Consider the following 15781-nt stretch of genomic DNA (forward strand, 5'->3'; position numbering starts at 1 on the left):
GGGCTACCTGTCAGTCACTCTGACAAGTTTGCAGTCAGCAATGAGTCTCTAAGTGGCACAGGTCTGAGGAGCATCATCACTGTGAATCAGCCACAGTGGAGAGATCTTTCCACCTTGGTCTGCCACAGCTCCAACTCTCTGGGAAATGACAGTCAACACTTTTATTTCAAAACCCTTGAGCAACAAACCTGTGCAGGAAGTCAAGGTGTGTCTTTTGTGCTTCGCTTGTAAATGTTCAGGTTTAGTTTGGGGACAGACTTGTTGGTCAGGAGTTCATCCTACAGCAAGATTAGAAGCCAAAACACTATATCAACCAAAACAGTGGCTTCAAATAATATAAGAACAGTCTCCAAGCATAAACCACACGGAGCTGTTTTGAGATGAACTGGACAGAAGGTTAAAACAAATCAGCCACTTGTTTCTGAGCAAATGTTTGATTTCCATTGTAGGAAGAACATCATGAGTGTGTTCAGTGATTCTGATTCAATTGATCTCCAATTGTTAATGTTTTCTTTGATTTACTATCAGAATCAATGAGACATTAAATCATGTGAATTTAAAAACAGCTGGAAAAATGGAGATGTTCTTTTGACAGGCAGTGAATGAGGAAGTAGTAATAGAAGAGTTTCTTTGCAGTGTGTTTAATATGATCTGAGGTAACAACTTACCAAGATGAATACTTTACACAGTATGTCCACACTTCTACCAGGAGAATTACCTCTGTCTCTCTGTCTTCATCTTAATCTTCTATTGTCCTCGTATGTTTCAGGTCAAGTGACGTTGTCAATTTTCATCACCACAGTTGTCGCTCTACTAGTACTAGTATGTGCTCGGCTGTTTGTAATCAGGTAGGGTAACAACTTGAGACACCAATTTTTTTTTTTTGTTTTTATTTTGAACTCTGAGGGGAAACACTGTGAAATACTATCTATGCAGTGTTTACCTGGATCTTCATACATCAGTATAAATTTAATACTGTAAAAGAACTTTGTAATGTCTGTCTTTGTAATGAGTGACTCTCCAGCACTGGTGGCTAATATTAGGTTTCATGTCAATCAGCACTGTTCATCATCAACAACATGTCTATCATCTCCTTGTTGGTTAGTTTCAACATTTGACTGTCTCCCCTCTCTGCAGGTGCAATTTGTTTTTAATGTTTGTTTGATTTTCAAGATTATTCTCTACAAACATATCAGATGTTTTGAGAGTCTTTTTTTGTTACCAGACCATATGCAATTTAAGCCCACATAACTCAGCCTCTTGAAGTTCTGTCACTTCTTTTGTTTCCTTTCAAAAATACACATATTAAAATGTTGATTGCCAGACCAATATGACCCACCTTTATAGCAGTGGTTATTATGAAAGTTAAAACAGAGGTCAAATCCATTCCTATGATATTTTGTTTTTGGTAACAAAAATGAAGATGGGAAAAACAAGGATGAGTCTCGTATAATGTGTGTTGAATGTTCTTCTGTCTTTATCAGGGCTCAGAGGACTCGCCTTAAACTTCATAGGAGTCGGTGCACAGGTGACACCTGTGTTGCTATGAGACAACTTCTCACAAGAAGCGAGGGAAATGAGGTACTTTGACTTAACGCCAGGTACTTTCCTGATTCAAACAGAATAACTGCACCACTGACATTGTCTCTTTAATTGTAGACACCCAACACAACAGAAGAGGACATTTATGTCAACACTGATAGGCTGAAACAGGCAGACGTCCCCCACCCTGCAACTACATCTGAGCCAAACAGCACAAACTTTCCAAACTCTGGGCCAAGCAATGCAGAAGAAGCCAGAAAAATATCAGGGAAGAAGAATGAGGAAGGGACAGGTGTGGTTTACTCCAGTGTGAATTGGAAGAAGAAAAGCAAGAAGAAGCAGCAAGAAGAATCTGTGAACATGGATCCACCCGGTAGCTCCTGTCTGGAGGAGGAGAGGTGCATGGTGGGAAGCATGAGCAGAAACTCTGTGAGCGATGCACATTTCTTTTATGGAGTTTTGTTAGACTGGAGCATGGCTAGTTAGGTAGATAAATATTCAGACCTGAAAATATCAATCACAGTGCAAAATCACTTGAATTACATACACAGTAGTGTCTTTGACATTACAAATTTCCTGTTGCAGTATCAACTGATGCTCATATAAATAGTGCTGACAGGAAGGAAACCAAAATGCAAGCAGCTTCCCAAGCAACAGAAACAAACCAACTGTAGGCTAAAGGGTGTGTATATATATATATATATATACACACACACACACACACACACACACACACACACACACACACTCGGGTTATATCTAAAGATAAGGGTGCTAGACACAAATAGATCTCTGTTTTCTTGGTGGTCGATGCTTTTAATGAAACTATGACATACAAATTTATATAAAAATTTGTTACATTTGTTTTTCAGGTAATGACTTGCTCAAGATCTTAATTGATTTTGGATTTTGTTTTTAGTTTTTGCAATGGAAGATTTCACTGTTTCTGTTGTGTTGATATAAAATAAAATGCTCTGCACTGACTTTGATTTTTGAATTATATGCTAATAAAGGTCAAATGTAAATTAAGAGCAGCCCTGTTTGGCAGCGTGGCAGATTATATTGTGTTTAGTGGATTGCTTTCACATTTGCCTTTTGTTTAAACTGAACTGACTGTAAATACATAAAGGGACAAAGAGACAGGCCGATATAGAGTATGTGCAGGGTTTTTTGATAAAGTTTTGTTTTATGTCTAAAGTTGTACATGTTTATTCTTTTTAGACCTTTTTCATAGAAGGCATATTGGTCTGTCATTGCAAGAAATGTAATTGATAACACAAGACGCCTGCGTTCCATTTAGGTGAGTTGGTTCTAGAGTCCTGCTATTGCACATGCTGGCTCACTGGTTAAGGCTTACTGGGGCACTTGATCTAATTCAGCCGTCAGCTGAACATTTCCATCAATCTCTAATTTTAAAAATTTTTATATGTTAATGCATCTTACCCTCGCCACTGTGTTTTAGACATGTCCTGTAAAAAGAGTGGTGAGTGTTTACTGTACCAGATCTGAGAAACAGGCAAGAGAGCCTCTCTTTCAGACGTTGCTGTTTTTCAGGCCGACTGCTTTAAATAAGCTTCAACACGTTTTCTGTGTGAGACTGAATAGAGCTGAGGGTGTGTACAGGGGATTAAGTGGTGGACTTTACAGACACATTCAGGCAGCAGCTCATCTAGTAAGATAATCTTTCTTGTCCATAGCAGTAAAAGAAAAATATAACATCCAGAGACTATTATAGAACTCAGGCACTTGTGAAAATGATGAAAACATCACAGTGGTATTTTCAGTTGTTTACATGCTGCATTGTGTCATTTCACCATAGTTTGCTTTGGCCTACAGTACCCCAGAATGACAGAGGTTTCCTTTTGTAGGTTTATACATATTTTCATTAAGGTTCTGCCTTTAACATTCACAACACTAATAACTCGCAGTGCCTGCACTTAAGGTATATTGTTTTAGGTTCTGTGTGTATTAATTTTTTTATGTATATGGTTTTATTATTAGTAGTCTGTGCTGCATGTTGTGTCTGTTCTGCTGCACTATGAGTTCACCAAGGCAAATTCCTAACATTTGCAATAAAGTTAACTCAGCTTTCTTGAGAACAGGAACAGTCATAGTCATACTCCTGAAAACTCCATGTATGTTAATACCCTTTAATTTTGGGGCAAATTTTGAGACACACAAACAAAAAGTGAGACACTGACAAGACAAATAACTAGACAAATAATTTTTTAAGAATGAGGAAAACCTGCTGCTTCGCCACTGTTCGAAAAGAGTTCCCTGAAACAAATAAGCCTGTGTTTCACTGCTTTTAATCAGTCATGTTCACCATCACATCAAGTGCCTGGTCAACACCTGATAAATCCTTGTATTTCAGAGCAGCAAGTGTTTTAAGAACAGTCCCTGCAAACCATCCAAATGGTATCGTAGATGCTCACTGGAACGTTAAAATTATTTTCACCAGTGCTTTTTCCTGCTCTGACATTTCAACATGTCTGTCGTGAAAATGGTCTATTTAGAAAAGCCCTCATTGTCTGACTAATGTTGCACACTGTATCAACTCAGCTTAACAAACAGTGTGAATAACTCTTTATAGATATTAACAATAGACTTTCCACATTCATATGGCTCACATTTATTTAAATAATACAAATTTACTTAATTATAACACATTTTTTACCTGTGAAATGAGGGAACGTACAACTGCAGTTAAGGTGGTTATCATATTAGTTGGCCTGTTTCTGGTTTCAGTGCCTACACATCCACCCATAAAAAAAAAAAAGTGACGACAGAGCAACACTCTGCGCCCCCATGTTTTATCCACAGATATGATTAGATATCAAGACATCTAATCAAGCATCTGAAATAACCACGACACAGTGCGTGAAATATAATGATGGGGACACATGAGCACACATACTGTAACACAGTGGAATCGCCAGACATTTGGATGCAGTCTTGATCTCTGCTGTAGGCATGGGAGACTAAAATGATGAGATGTGTTTAAAAAAAAAAAAAGTAAGTTTTCTGCATTCATAGAGAATCCGGGGGGTTTGGGATAATAAAACAATTGTCTTTAAAGCTGCAGAGTCCATGTGAGGTCTGTGGCACTTTACAGAGCAGAGGTAGAACTTCATCTGACTCCTGCTTTGATGTCTGATGCTTTCACAGTTCTCTTCCAGACCGGAGGGATCTGTATCACAAACAGGAGAAATGATACTTATGACCTGATCTTTAACCACTCATTCATCAGGCTGCTACTACGAATGTAAATTAAATTATAATCAGTAAATTATATCAGGGCTTTGTGGTGAGGAGTAGCCTCAGATCATGCACATACAGAGAGACCATATGAGATGCCATGGAGCCATATTCGACACATTAAGCGTGCACATGTGTGTGTGTATATTACTAGTGGGGGTATTGACGGCTCCAGATGTCTCCCCAGAAAAGACAGCAGTCTTCTCCATATCAGCCCGCTGCCCAAGAACATGAAGCCTGTTACCAGCCAGAAAACACGAGGGTCCTGGAAATAAAGGAAGGAAATGTACTGACAAATGTCGAAAATAATGACGAATGCCCATTAGATGTTATTCTCACCTAGGTTTTATCTGAAAGTTGCTCATTTGATCAGACTGACAGTCCTAAAGTTAAAGGCTTAGAGCAATATAAAATTAAGAGGAGCAAGAAAATCCTCATATTTGAAGGGCTCAAAATAGAAAATACAACAGTCAAACTCCACATGTGATATAATTATTTATCTCACCTCTTCAAAGCACGATGTTAAATTCATTCCAAAGGCCACCCCGATCAGTCCAAATAAGGAAAGGGAGAAGGAGCCCATTGTCAGCTGCAGATTCAGCCGCATCATCACGTTACGATGGCTAGAATACAACAATACATGCAGAGCCAACAAGTCAGTTTGTTTCAAACTCGATTAACGTGTCTTTTATGGATCAGCTTAATCTTTTTCTGTGATTCCCAAGCAGTTTCAAATAAAATTCTGTAAATACACATTTTGAAAAATCTAATGTTCTATATATAATACAAGTGGCAGCAAAACGAACCTTATAATCACAGTGTTGTGAGATATCCAAAAATACGCATGAACAAACTGTATGTATACATACTGTACACCCAGTGTGTGTGCGGGTATGTGTGTACCTGTCCAGATTGATAAAGATGACACTCTCAGAATCATCTATCAGCCCTTTCAATTCTCTGGTCTTGTTCCCCAGCTCTTCAGCCTGTATGAAGCAGTTCACAGTCACTGTATGAACACTCGGCCACAGTCAACACACACATTCACTCACTGTACACAAACATTTCAATGAAATTACACATATATGAACATAGCATTTCAGTGCTTTTCATATTAAAACAAATTAAGAGGGGCAAGTGGACGGTGTCTGTTAAAGCTGGTTTCTACCTGCATGTAGTAATTCTCCAGTAACAGTTCCATCTCCTCAGCATGGTCAATGCCCAAACTGCTCTCCTCACTAGAAAAGGCAGACAGTCATATATTAATTAAATAATAATTAAATAAAAAATCTAAATGTTTTAGAAAAGACATGGTAGTAATTAAACCTTTCAGCAATCAGTATGACATTTGAAAAAAAAAAAAAAGTAAAACATTTGTTGTTCAATAATATTAATAATAATAAAAAAGTTGTTCCTGTTCACGTGAAGGTGCGCGCGGACGTGAGATTCGAACAAGCGTAACAGACGCACACAAAATGGCATTAATTCACACCTCCTGTGCCTTAGGTGTAAGAGTAAAGCCTTGCTGTATGAGTGAGGCCCGAAATAATTAGGAAATATTAATACAGCTGTCATCAACTTGTCGTTAAAGAGCATCGATGGTTTTCCGTGAAGTTGGAAGCTAAAAAATAAGTCTTGCCACCGTCAAAGGCAGCTGTATAAACTGCCTGAGAAAAAAAAAAAATAAAATAAAAATAAAAATCAGCTCAAATGAAATGAAATGATGTGATGTGCAGTAGGCGAACAAATTACGAATGTTTATTCTAATCTCGGTAGCATATTTAAACTTTAAAATCATTCACATTTAAGGCATTATGATTCTTAAGTCAAACTAATATTGTTTTTGTCCATATGAAAAAATACACATCATTTGTACGTAACTCATATGAGACGTTTGAAACACTCGAGAATTTCGGGCGTACCAAAAGAGAACATTATAAATTAGAGAGAATAGTTGAAAGCTGTCTTAAATCTCTCTTATATGTCATCTAATTATAAATCTGGAAGAAAAAAAGAAAAAAAAGTTGCAGAGGGGCCAATCATGGCGGTTGCGTCACACACTCTTCTCATCTGACCGCGTGGCCTAATGGATAAGGCGTCTGACTTCGGATCAGAAGATTGAGGGTTCGAGTCCCTTCGTGGTCGTATTTTCATTTTTTCCCCTGAGTGCGCGTGTAGTTTCTCCATGATGTACGCCGCTCGTTGCTTTAACCTTGATGTTCTGTTTAGGCTCCTGAAGACATACTTAACAGTGCTTTATCATCTTGGCACTTTCCCGGTTTTATGAGAATTGCTTTTAAACATAATTTTGAACTGATGGCACATTTTAGAATCACCTATCTGTGATTTCTCTGTTTGTGACTTACTGTTTCGGCAAAGGAAAACATCTTTTTCATGCATAGTCTGTATAATACATAAAACAAATATTCTGAATATAAATATGGTGTAATATAAATGCTTTATGATAATTTCATATTTTGTCGCCCTCATCAAATATTCTAGTCTACTTTGCAGCAAAGGGAAGCGTTACCACTTGTATTCTCTTCCACACACTATGTTTCAATAATGTTGAGAGGGGAAGCAAAAAATCTTAAGTTTAAAAAAATTACAATTTTTACACAATCAGCAGCAAAAAACCTGAACATAAATGAATCCCTAACACCAATCAGTCATTTTCTGGGATTTTCAAACTCAACCTGCCACTGTGACACCTAACCCTAGAATAACCTAACCCCAACCAGGCAACAACACAGAAAAGCATTATCTGAAGTGGAGGGGAAATGCAAGGAGAAACAGACCTCGACATCTTGGGGGATCAACAGTGTTTTATCCTTTATCTTGCAGCCACTGACTGGCCCTTTAAATGAGCTTTTAAGTGAACTGCTGTTAGTATTCATGTCAGTGTATGTGAGTGGATGTGTGACATACAAAACTCTCGGGTCTGTCCACTTGGTTAGACAGAATTCTTCAATGATTTCGTCCTCATCCAAAATCTTCAGCAAGGAGTCCTTAAAAACTTTTACATCCGTTTCCAACTCTGATAAACTGTTAACGGTAAAAGAGGGACAGATAAATTTGGTAAATGTTTCGGTCTAACAATGCCAAAGCGATAAATACAACGTGCATGCTGTGGAAATTGTAAACATTAATGAAATGTAACTCCTTCTGGGGATCCAAGGATGAGGAGCAGTGAAGGTGACTTCAAAATTAAACACTAAGGCATTTCTGAGAGAATCTGAATCACTATGCTGAAGAATGTCATGACCTAGACAATAACAGACCCAGTTCCTCTGATCCATAATGCAGAAAAACACTGCAATCCTATGCTTCACTTAATCCAACCTTGTTCGTAAAAGCTTTTACAAGCTATGTAAGTGTGTCTGTACGGTCGAGTGCTTTACCTCTTGCTGTTCTGCAACAGTATGTGTAGTTTACTTCTATCAGCAGAAAGGATTTTAGGATCCACTAGGGATTCTAATACGTCCAATATTACTGGTTCAACTTCATTCAGCCGGGTTTGTAGAGTGTTTACCTGTTGACACACATACACAAAGACACACATATGCAGAAGCCGTCACCTTATTTTGAAAAAGAGCCTCATGTATGTTCTCAGTTTACAGAGAGGGTTTTTATCTGGGTTAGAACAAGTTTAAATACACAGACACAGTGCTCCTGTAATCTGTCTCACCTTGTGCTGCAGTATGGCCTCCAGTGCTCTGAACTCGAAGGGCAGAGTGTGTGTCTGTGATGCTAGCTGAGGCGCAAGCTCCAGTACCAACCAGTGCTCTAAACCCAGACCACGGAAATCCAACACCAAAAGAGACTCTGGGGTCACGATGGCTTTCAGAGACTGTGGAGAGAGACGAGGGGGAGGGCAGAAACTACGTCAGGAAGCACTGAAATGTGTCCTGATACACAACATTGGAAGCTTACACCAAATATGTATGAATTTGTTTAGATTCCCAAGCTTTTTGTAAAAGACTGAATTGTTTTGAAAGTGTGACCAGAGGGGGGTGGAGAGTGGGGATCCTATAGAGAATTGACTCAAAGTTTGAAATTACCTGCATTTCTAACTGATGTAAGACTTCTTAGCAATACATGACAGTTCATGGGTTAATATGGATGTGTCTGTGCATCTATGGCTGTGTATGAAGATCTGTTTTTGGAAGACTTCAGGCTCAATAGTTGACTCTGATCTGTAAATATTTGTAGTGAGAGACCTGATTAATGATAAACTCTTGTTGCGTAATCAAGCATGCTGATCTGCAACAACTACAACTCCGTTTGCTCTCTAAAGCCACAGCCGGATACCCAACACAGATGCACCAATAGGGATCGGCGATCACTTTCTGCATCCTGGGTCTCAAGCAGCATTCACACACGATCAATATGCTGAATGACTGAAGGTTGTTAGTTGTCACAGGCAGCACAGGCAGACAGCCTGAAGACACAGAAAGCTTTCAATACTTCAGGTAATGCACCGGCACTGCTCTTTATTTGTGTTTTAGTTTATTAACCACATAAGAGAACCAGAATCAGAAGCCTGCTGTTAGACAAACTAAAACTAACAGGTATATTACTGTAGGCTACTTCATGCATCACTGACTTACCTCTTCAGTTTGTTTACTTGTTTGTCTTTCTAACAGTCATGGTAGTATTTTCTTTCTTTCTTTCTTTTTTTTTAAATTACAGACAGAAATACATTATCTATGGTTTCTGTCCTTGTTGGAAAGATATGTGCACGTACATGCAGTGTATTTAAATGTTTACATCAGTTTCTAAATCTCATATTGCTTTAAAAATGTAATGAATACAGCAGTCTAATAAGGTAAATAATGTGTTATTTTGTCTTATTTTGATCATGTAATTCTTTATTTCAAATTTAATTGTGACGCATTAAACAGAGAAGATGAGACTATTCAGTCTCATTTTACACTTTCCATGCAGGAAGAAAATAAGAAAGGAGACGAGTAAAGAAAAGGAAAAAAGAAAAAAGAAAAAAATGAGTTGACTTCGAACAAGATTGCCTATTTAGCATATATGACTATTTTTTTACTTCTACCTTTTATTTTATTGAAACTATTGATGACTAAATTGTTACTTTCAAGATCATCATCCTAACATTTTATTGTAACTGCAGGATGGAGGTGAAGCTGCTCTGTCTCTGCCTGCTGTTTGCTGTGTTGTGTCCCAGCTGGGCCAAAAAACAAACATGTCTGACATCTGCCTCCAGCTGCGACGAGTGTATACGGTCCGGCCCGGAGTGCGCTTGGTGCACCGCCCCTCATTCTAACATTCGCTGTCATAGCTTGAAGGGGTTGCGGAGAGCAGGCTGTCATAAAAGATTTATATATAACCCTCAAGGTATGGTGCAGACTGTCATGAATGACAAAAGGTATGTGTACTAGCTTAAAGATCCACTATGATGACCTTGACACTAGGCCAGGGAAAAAAGCATCAAATTATCCCCTAATGATATAACACTGTTCTGACTTCTGACTGGCAACTACTGAACTTCTGCAGCACAGAGCCAACAGATGCCAAGGCCATGTTCCTCCAGCCCCACGAGTTCTCCCTCCGCCTGAGGCCGGGTGTGAGCCAGTCCTTCCCTCTAACTATCATCATGCCTACAGATCAGCCTGTCCCAGAGCTGACTATGGACACCAGCAATGTGCCAGCAGAAGTCAACATCACATTCAGTAGCATCACGACTACAAACTCCCACCGCGTACAGGTCAGCAAAATTTAAGACTGATAAAAGCAACTATAAAAATATCAGGTCATTTGTGAGCTTACAAAATATATATATATATATATATAATAATAAATCCTCTGTTCTCTAGGTGGATGTGGAGGCCGCCCATTGTCCCAGTGAGAGTGGTGACTCAAACCAGAACAGGACTGGACCCTGGTCCGTCCACATCACACCCAGAGGCTTTTCACTGAGTGTAAAGTTAGAAATAACTTTGGAGTGTGAGTACAACCGCAGAACCAAAGCCCCAAAATATTTAGATAAAATCGGTCCTGTAAAGACTACACACTGAAATAGCTCATTCAAGAATGAATGTGTCACAAGACAGAAAAAAGGCACATGACTCTTCTATAATCTTCTATAATATGACAAATGTGTTGTTGTGTAAATAAATAAAACTACACCGTCTACACGGTTTCTCATGCAGGTCAGTGTGACTGCACAAGAAACCGGGAGGAGAACAGCCCTGCCTGCAGCAGCCACGGAGCGCTGGTGTGTGGCCAGTGTGAGTGCTACGAGTCGTACGCCGGACAAGACTGCCATGGGGACACTGATTCTTTTTTTTCCCCAAATGAAGATTTTTGTCGCTCTGGCCCAAATGCCCCAGTGTGCAGCGGCAGGGGGCAGTGCGTGGAAGGTTTCTGCGAGTGCCAGAAGCGAGAAAACCCGAAAGAAAGATACAGTGGACAATTCTGCGAGTGCAGCAACTTTGACTGTCCTTATCACAACAACAGGTGCGATATACGCTAATTAGAACTCCAAATTTGCAATGTGGTACCCTCTTCCCTTTTAACTCTGTTTAATTACAGAAACAGATTCATATTTAAAAGACTGCAATTTATATCCAACAGAATATGTGGAGGCCATGGGAAGTGTGAGTGTGGACACTGCATTTGCAATGACAGTTGGACAGAAGAAGACTGCAGTTGCTCCTTGGAAACTGCCTCCTGTATGGCAACAAACAAGCAGCTGTGTAACGGCAGAGGGATGTGTCAGTGTGGAGCGTGTAAATGTCAGCCACCGTACGCTGGCCCGACCTGTGAGGACTGCCCTGTTTGTCCGAACAGATGTCAGCAGCATGCGGCGTGTGTGGAGTGTCGGGCATTTGGGATGGGAGAAAAGAAGGACAGGTGAGTCCTGGCTGCTTTTAATACAGGGTATTACGATAAAATAAGGCGGGGAATTAAACTTTCTTCTTCAGAGACTGATGTGAAGTTTTATTTAAAAACATTAACTAAAGTCATAAACTTAAACCAAAAAAGTATCTGGTGCCTTCTCTGAAGATACTATAGCTGCCTCTTGCTGATTTTAGCTTTACAATGGCTAAAATGACTAATTCTGAGGTCCTGGATTCTTTTCGGGGGTCAAGTTCAGTTCTTTATTTACCTATTGACATGTATATTCCAGTGCTGCAATTACAGCCAGACAATAAAAATGTAGAAAACCATTTATTATTATTATTATTGTCTTCAAAAAATTCAGGCTTGTGTTGAATTGATTGTTTTCTCTCACTGCACATCAGGTGTGACCAAGAGTGTGGCTACCTCAGTGTGACAATGGTGGAGACCAGAGACGATATGCCTCAACCAGGAGAAACTACGGTGTTCTGTAAAATGATCAGCCGTGATGACTCTTGCTTCTTCTACTACACTTTCTCCCAAACGCCCTCTGGAGGACAGTCAACTGTGGTGCGTACTAAAGACTGTCCCCGTGCACTGTGGAAGTGATCAGCTGGCAGAGGGAGGAGTGTGTGATGTGAGCTGTCCCAGCTAAGTTCAGTTTTTCTTCCCGTCTTAGGCACAACTAAAGCTCCAAATTAGCTTCACGGATTGGGTTTTAGTCCACGACATATTTAGTGTTAATGGGGTTTGTTTTGTTCTGTTCATGGTCTTGTTCATTCTGATTATTGTGAGAAATAGGTGAATAAAATAATTTGCAGCCTTGAAAACAACATAATGATCCTATGCCTTCACAAACCTTTAGGCTTCACATATTTTTCCAGTTTTCATTATTTATGAAATTATTATCTTACTGGCTACATAATGTTTCCTCATCACCAGCCAGATCTAATACGATGCAGACTTGGTTGAGAGCAGAAATGTCTTATGAATCAAAAATAGAGCTTACCGCCATTCGTATGATAATGCAGTTGTTCCTCGCAGTGAGGCTGGTACTGTGCTGAAAGCGAAGGTCTCTGGCCTGAAGGCTTAGCTCCTGGCAAAGCTCTGTTTTCTTCTTCTCTGTGAGAGAAAAAATAAGGAAAGCAATAATATAGACACCATACAGACACCCTCCTTTTTCATGTATTGTTGACTTCATATGGGACAGGACTCTATATCAAAAGCAGAGGTTATAACATATCTTATTTATGCAATCTGAATTGTCTTTGTAAACAGCAAAAACAAAAAAAACACTTGCTGCAGAAAAACAAGCATAACTGAGCGAGGGAGCTAACACAAACCATTAGAGGATGTTCACATCACAGGTCACAGCAGAAGTAACACAATAACACAGTAGTGGTGAGCAATAGAGTTATGTCCAACTGCGCATGGCTAAGATTAAAATGTGTGCTCTGGGGACATACTGAAAATGATGATACCTGCCCTCTGGTGAGAGTGGTGATATCACAGGATGAGAGAGATAACCAATCATCAGTCTCAGTCACAACCTTGATTTTCCTCACCAAATAAAAGACAGAATGTAAGTCAGTCAAAGATCAAAAAGATTCATTTCCCAACACTTACCAAATGATGTCACATTCCCCCCTTGGTCAAACTTCATCTGTGAAATTAAAAAAAAAAATGAACTGATTACCTACCTCTAGAGAACACAGTTATTCAAAGTACCAGTTTTAATGTATTTCAATACGTAAAAAGTACGAGAGTAGATGTTTGATAATGCCAAATTTGGATTAAATCCACATCATTGTCACCAAAATAACCTTACCATTAAGTATATCTAACTTAGATTTGATAATAGAAGCTATGATTCAGTAACCATGGAAATGTTTTTATCAACTGCCCTCGGTACGTCTCTTACCACTACAAAAGCTGGAGGCACACTGGAAAGAGGAGCATCTGTCACTCTGCTGCGGATAAAGGACACTATGCAAGGAAGAGACCAAGTGAACACACATGTGAAGGAAAATATTTCACACATAAAGCTGAACAGTTGCAACTACAGAGTTCTTCACACTGCCAAAAAGGGTTTGGTTTATTTTTCTTTCTTTGACTGCAGCAATAAAGAGAATGTGAAATGTACTGAGCTCTATAACTTATGAGACCCTGAAACTGTCACTTCAATGGCTTAATACGCTTGTGCTTATTTTAGAAATTAAATCACGATGATGTTAAAGGGCTAATTTGCTACACTGTCAGGGGAAGATACCCAATTTAGTAGAAACCTGCGTGTCCCACTTCAGGGTGCCTAACGCAGCTGGGCAAATTGACATTTATATTAGACTAGCTACAAAAAATTTAAGATGAATTGTATGTTAACACAACCAATCGTGCAGTGAAATCACTGACACATATCTAACCTCTTTTCTATAACCAGCCTATTTACATTTCACTATACCTCCATAAGAGTTCAGCTTTTATAGAGTGTCATTATACGTGTATAATATAAGCAGTATTGTAATACAGCATTACAGTAGGTAGAAACAGACGTCTTAATTATCAGTTTAACAGACTGATTCAATGACAGACTATTGAGACCAATACTGACATCGATATTCCAGAGTTTAGCTGTTTTTTTTTTTTTTTTAAATACATGACATAAACAAACATGCTTGGTTATTAAAGACTCATGATGAAGATATGTATTTAGCAGGACACTGTACCTGTCAATGTTCTCTGGTGAACAAATTATGTAATGAAGTTGGTGTTTTCTAAATTAGCTGCAACATCCTGGCATCTCCGTACAGCAAAATATTGCTGCTTCTCCACAGACACAAACACTGATGCAAACATATCTGTGATAAACTGATGTCACAAGTTGATGACATTAAAATATGTTAAAAGTGTGCAGTATAAGTGCAGTAAGTGTCAACTCTGATTGTCTAAACCACTTGTCATTGTGAGATCACCCATCGTCAGCATGCTTCTAACTAACCCAACCATTTCCCATGCTTACCAGGCCACGCTGCACCTCCTTGCAGCAGGTTCTCCTTTCTTGCTGCAGCAGATTGATATTTTCTGGGTTGACACCTTGAAGCAACGTCACTGTACCTCCTGCTGTACAAGGTTAGTTTTCTATTTCCAAGTGGGGAGAGCAGTTTACGAGCCCGGCAAAGTATGAGGGCCTGAGTCCCACCAAGTCTTGGGGAAAGAGCACTTACAGAGCTAAAAAGGCGCTTTGGGTAAAAGTTCCCACTAAATGGCAGATACATCCTGGTGCAGTTCATACATCCAGAGAGCAGCACTCTGTGTATTTTCATCTCCACACCACCACAACACACAGCCTTCACACAGACTGCCATGGCGGCTCTGGAGAGCTGATGTTCAGCTCAGATGCTCAGGTGTGGACAGAGCTTGAAACACAGGTGTAGCGTGAAAAGCTGCGTATGTGTAAAATCCTCCAGTCATCTCATTGGTAGTCCCTCAGTGCCCTCCAGCTGTTTGTGAGCCCAGAGTCCAGATCCACAGGTACAACAAGTGTGTAAAGCCTTTACATGATAGTTACAGTAAGAGCAAATATTGGTTAACGTAGCCTCCTGTTAAGCCAGTCATACGCTGCCTACTTTCTAACTTTCTTCACGATGTTTCCAAGAGTGCTGTGCGGCTCCCTCATGTTATGCTAGCTACCTTAGCTGACAGCTGGTGCTCTCAGTATCTCTCCGTCTAAAATTCGCAACGACAGTAAACAAAGACACAAGTAACACAAGTCAGCTACCTGCCGCTAACGACAAAGCGTCCTGAATCGACACTAAGGCGGCGTTTCAGTCAGAAAACGCCGGTATCCGGGTTAGCGTGATGGACAGGACTAGCTAACAGGACAGAGGCAAGAGCACCGTACCTTACCATAATGCACCGCGGTGACGAGGACCGACTGCCAAAGATCGTCTATACTATGCAGTCAATCTCTCCGACTGCGACCTTTGATGTTTGACTACACACAGTACATGTTGTGCCGAAGTCAAGGTTTTAAAAATACCGAGGTCATGAGTCTAAGCCCCTAACCACAGATAATGAAGCGCATTAACTCATTTAACTGTTCGGTTGCAATATT

At 39.7% G+C, this 15781-nt stretch overlaps 1 protein-coding gene and 1 non-coding gene across 2 annotated transcripts; one reads left to right on the plus strand and one right to left on the minus strand.

Annotated features, from left to right (window-relative positions):
* Positions 1 to 2453: 2453 nt before the first annotated feature.
* mrs2 (magnesium transporter MRS2) lies at positions 2454 to 15554 on the minus strand. The gene is made up of 12 exons (XM_041045270.1): positions 14687 to 15554; positions 13592 to 13656; positions 13297 to 13333; positions 12680 to 12792; positions 8489 to 8650; positions 8202 to 8332; positions 7729 to 7845; positions 5969 to 6038; positions 5704 to 5786; positions 5306 to 5423; positions 4952 to 5065; positions 2454 to 4732 (listed from the first exon to the last, which is right to left on the minus strand). Exons 1-12 carry the CDS (start codon positions 15030 to 15032, stop codon positions 4673 to 4675), a joined length of 1416 nt encoding a protein of 471 aa, XP_040901204.1. The 5' UTR covers positions 15033 to 15554; the 3' UTR covers positions 2454 to 4672.
* On the plus strand, positions 6873 to 6945 carry trnar-ucg. The gene has a single exon. It is a non-coding gene; the product is annotated as a tRNA-Arg (tRNA).
* Positions 15555 to 15781: the final 227 nt, after the last annotated feature.

Source organism: Toxotes jaculatrix, chromosome 8 (genome assembly GCF_017976425.1).
Source record: "Toxotes jaculatrix isolate fToxJac2 chromosome 8, fToxJac2.pri, whole genome shotgun sequence".
In the NCBI taxonomy this organism is placed as follows: domain Eukaryota; kingdom Metazoa; phylum Chordata; class Actinopteri; family Toxotidae; genus Toxotes; species Toxotes jaculatrix.

What these genes read in the sequence shown, in the direction of transcription:
- mrs2 (XM_041045270.1), bottom strand. Translation starts at nt 15,032, where the DNA reads ATGGCAGTCTGTGTGAAGGCTGTGTGTTGTGGTGGTGTGGAGATGAAA. An exon ending in GGGGAATGTGACATCATTTG is followed by an intron (nt 12,793 to 13,296) that starts GTAAGTGTTGGG and finishes TTTCTCTCACAG; the next exon opens with AGAAGAAGAAAACAGAGCTT. An exon ending in AGGCCATACTGCAGCACAAG is followed by an intron (nt 8,333 to 8,488) that starts GTGAGACAGATT and finishes GTGTGTCAACAG; the next exon opens with GTAAACACTCTACAAACCCG.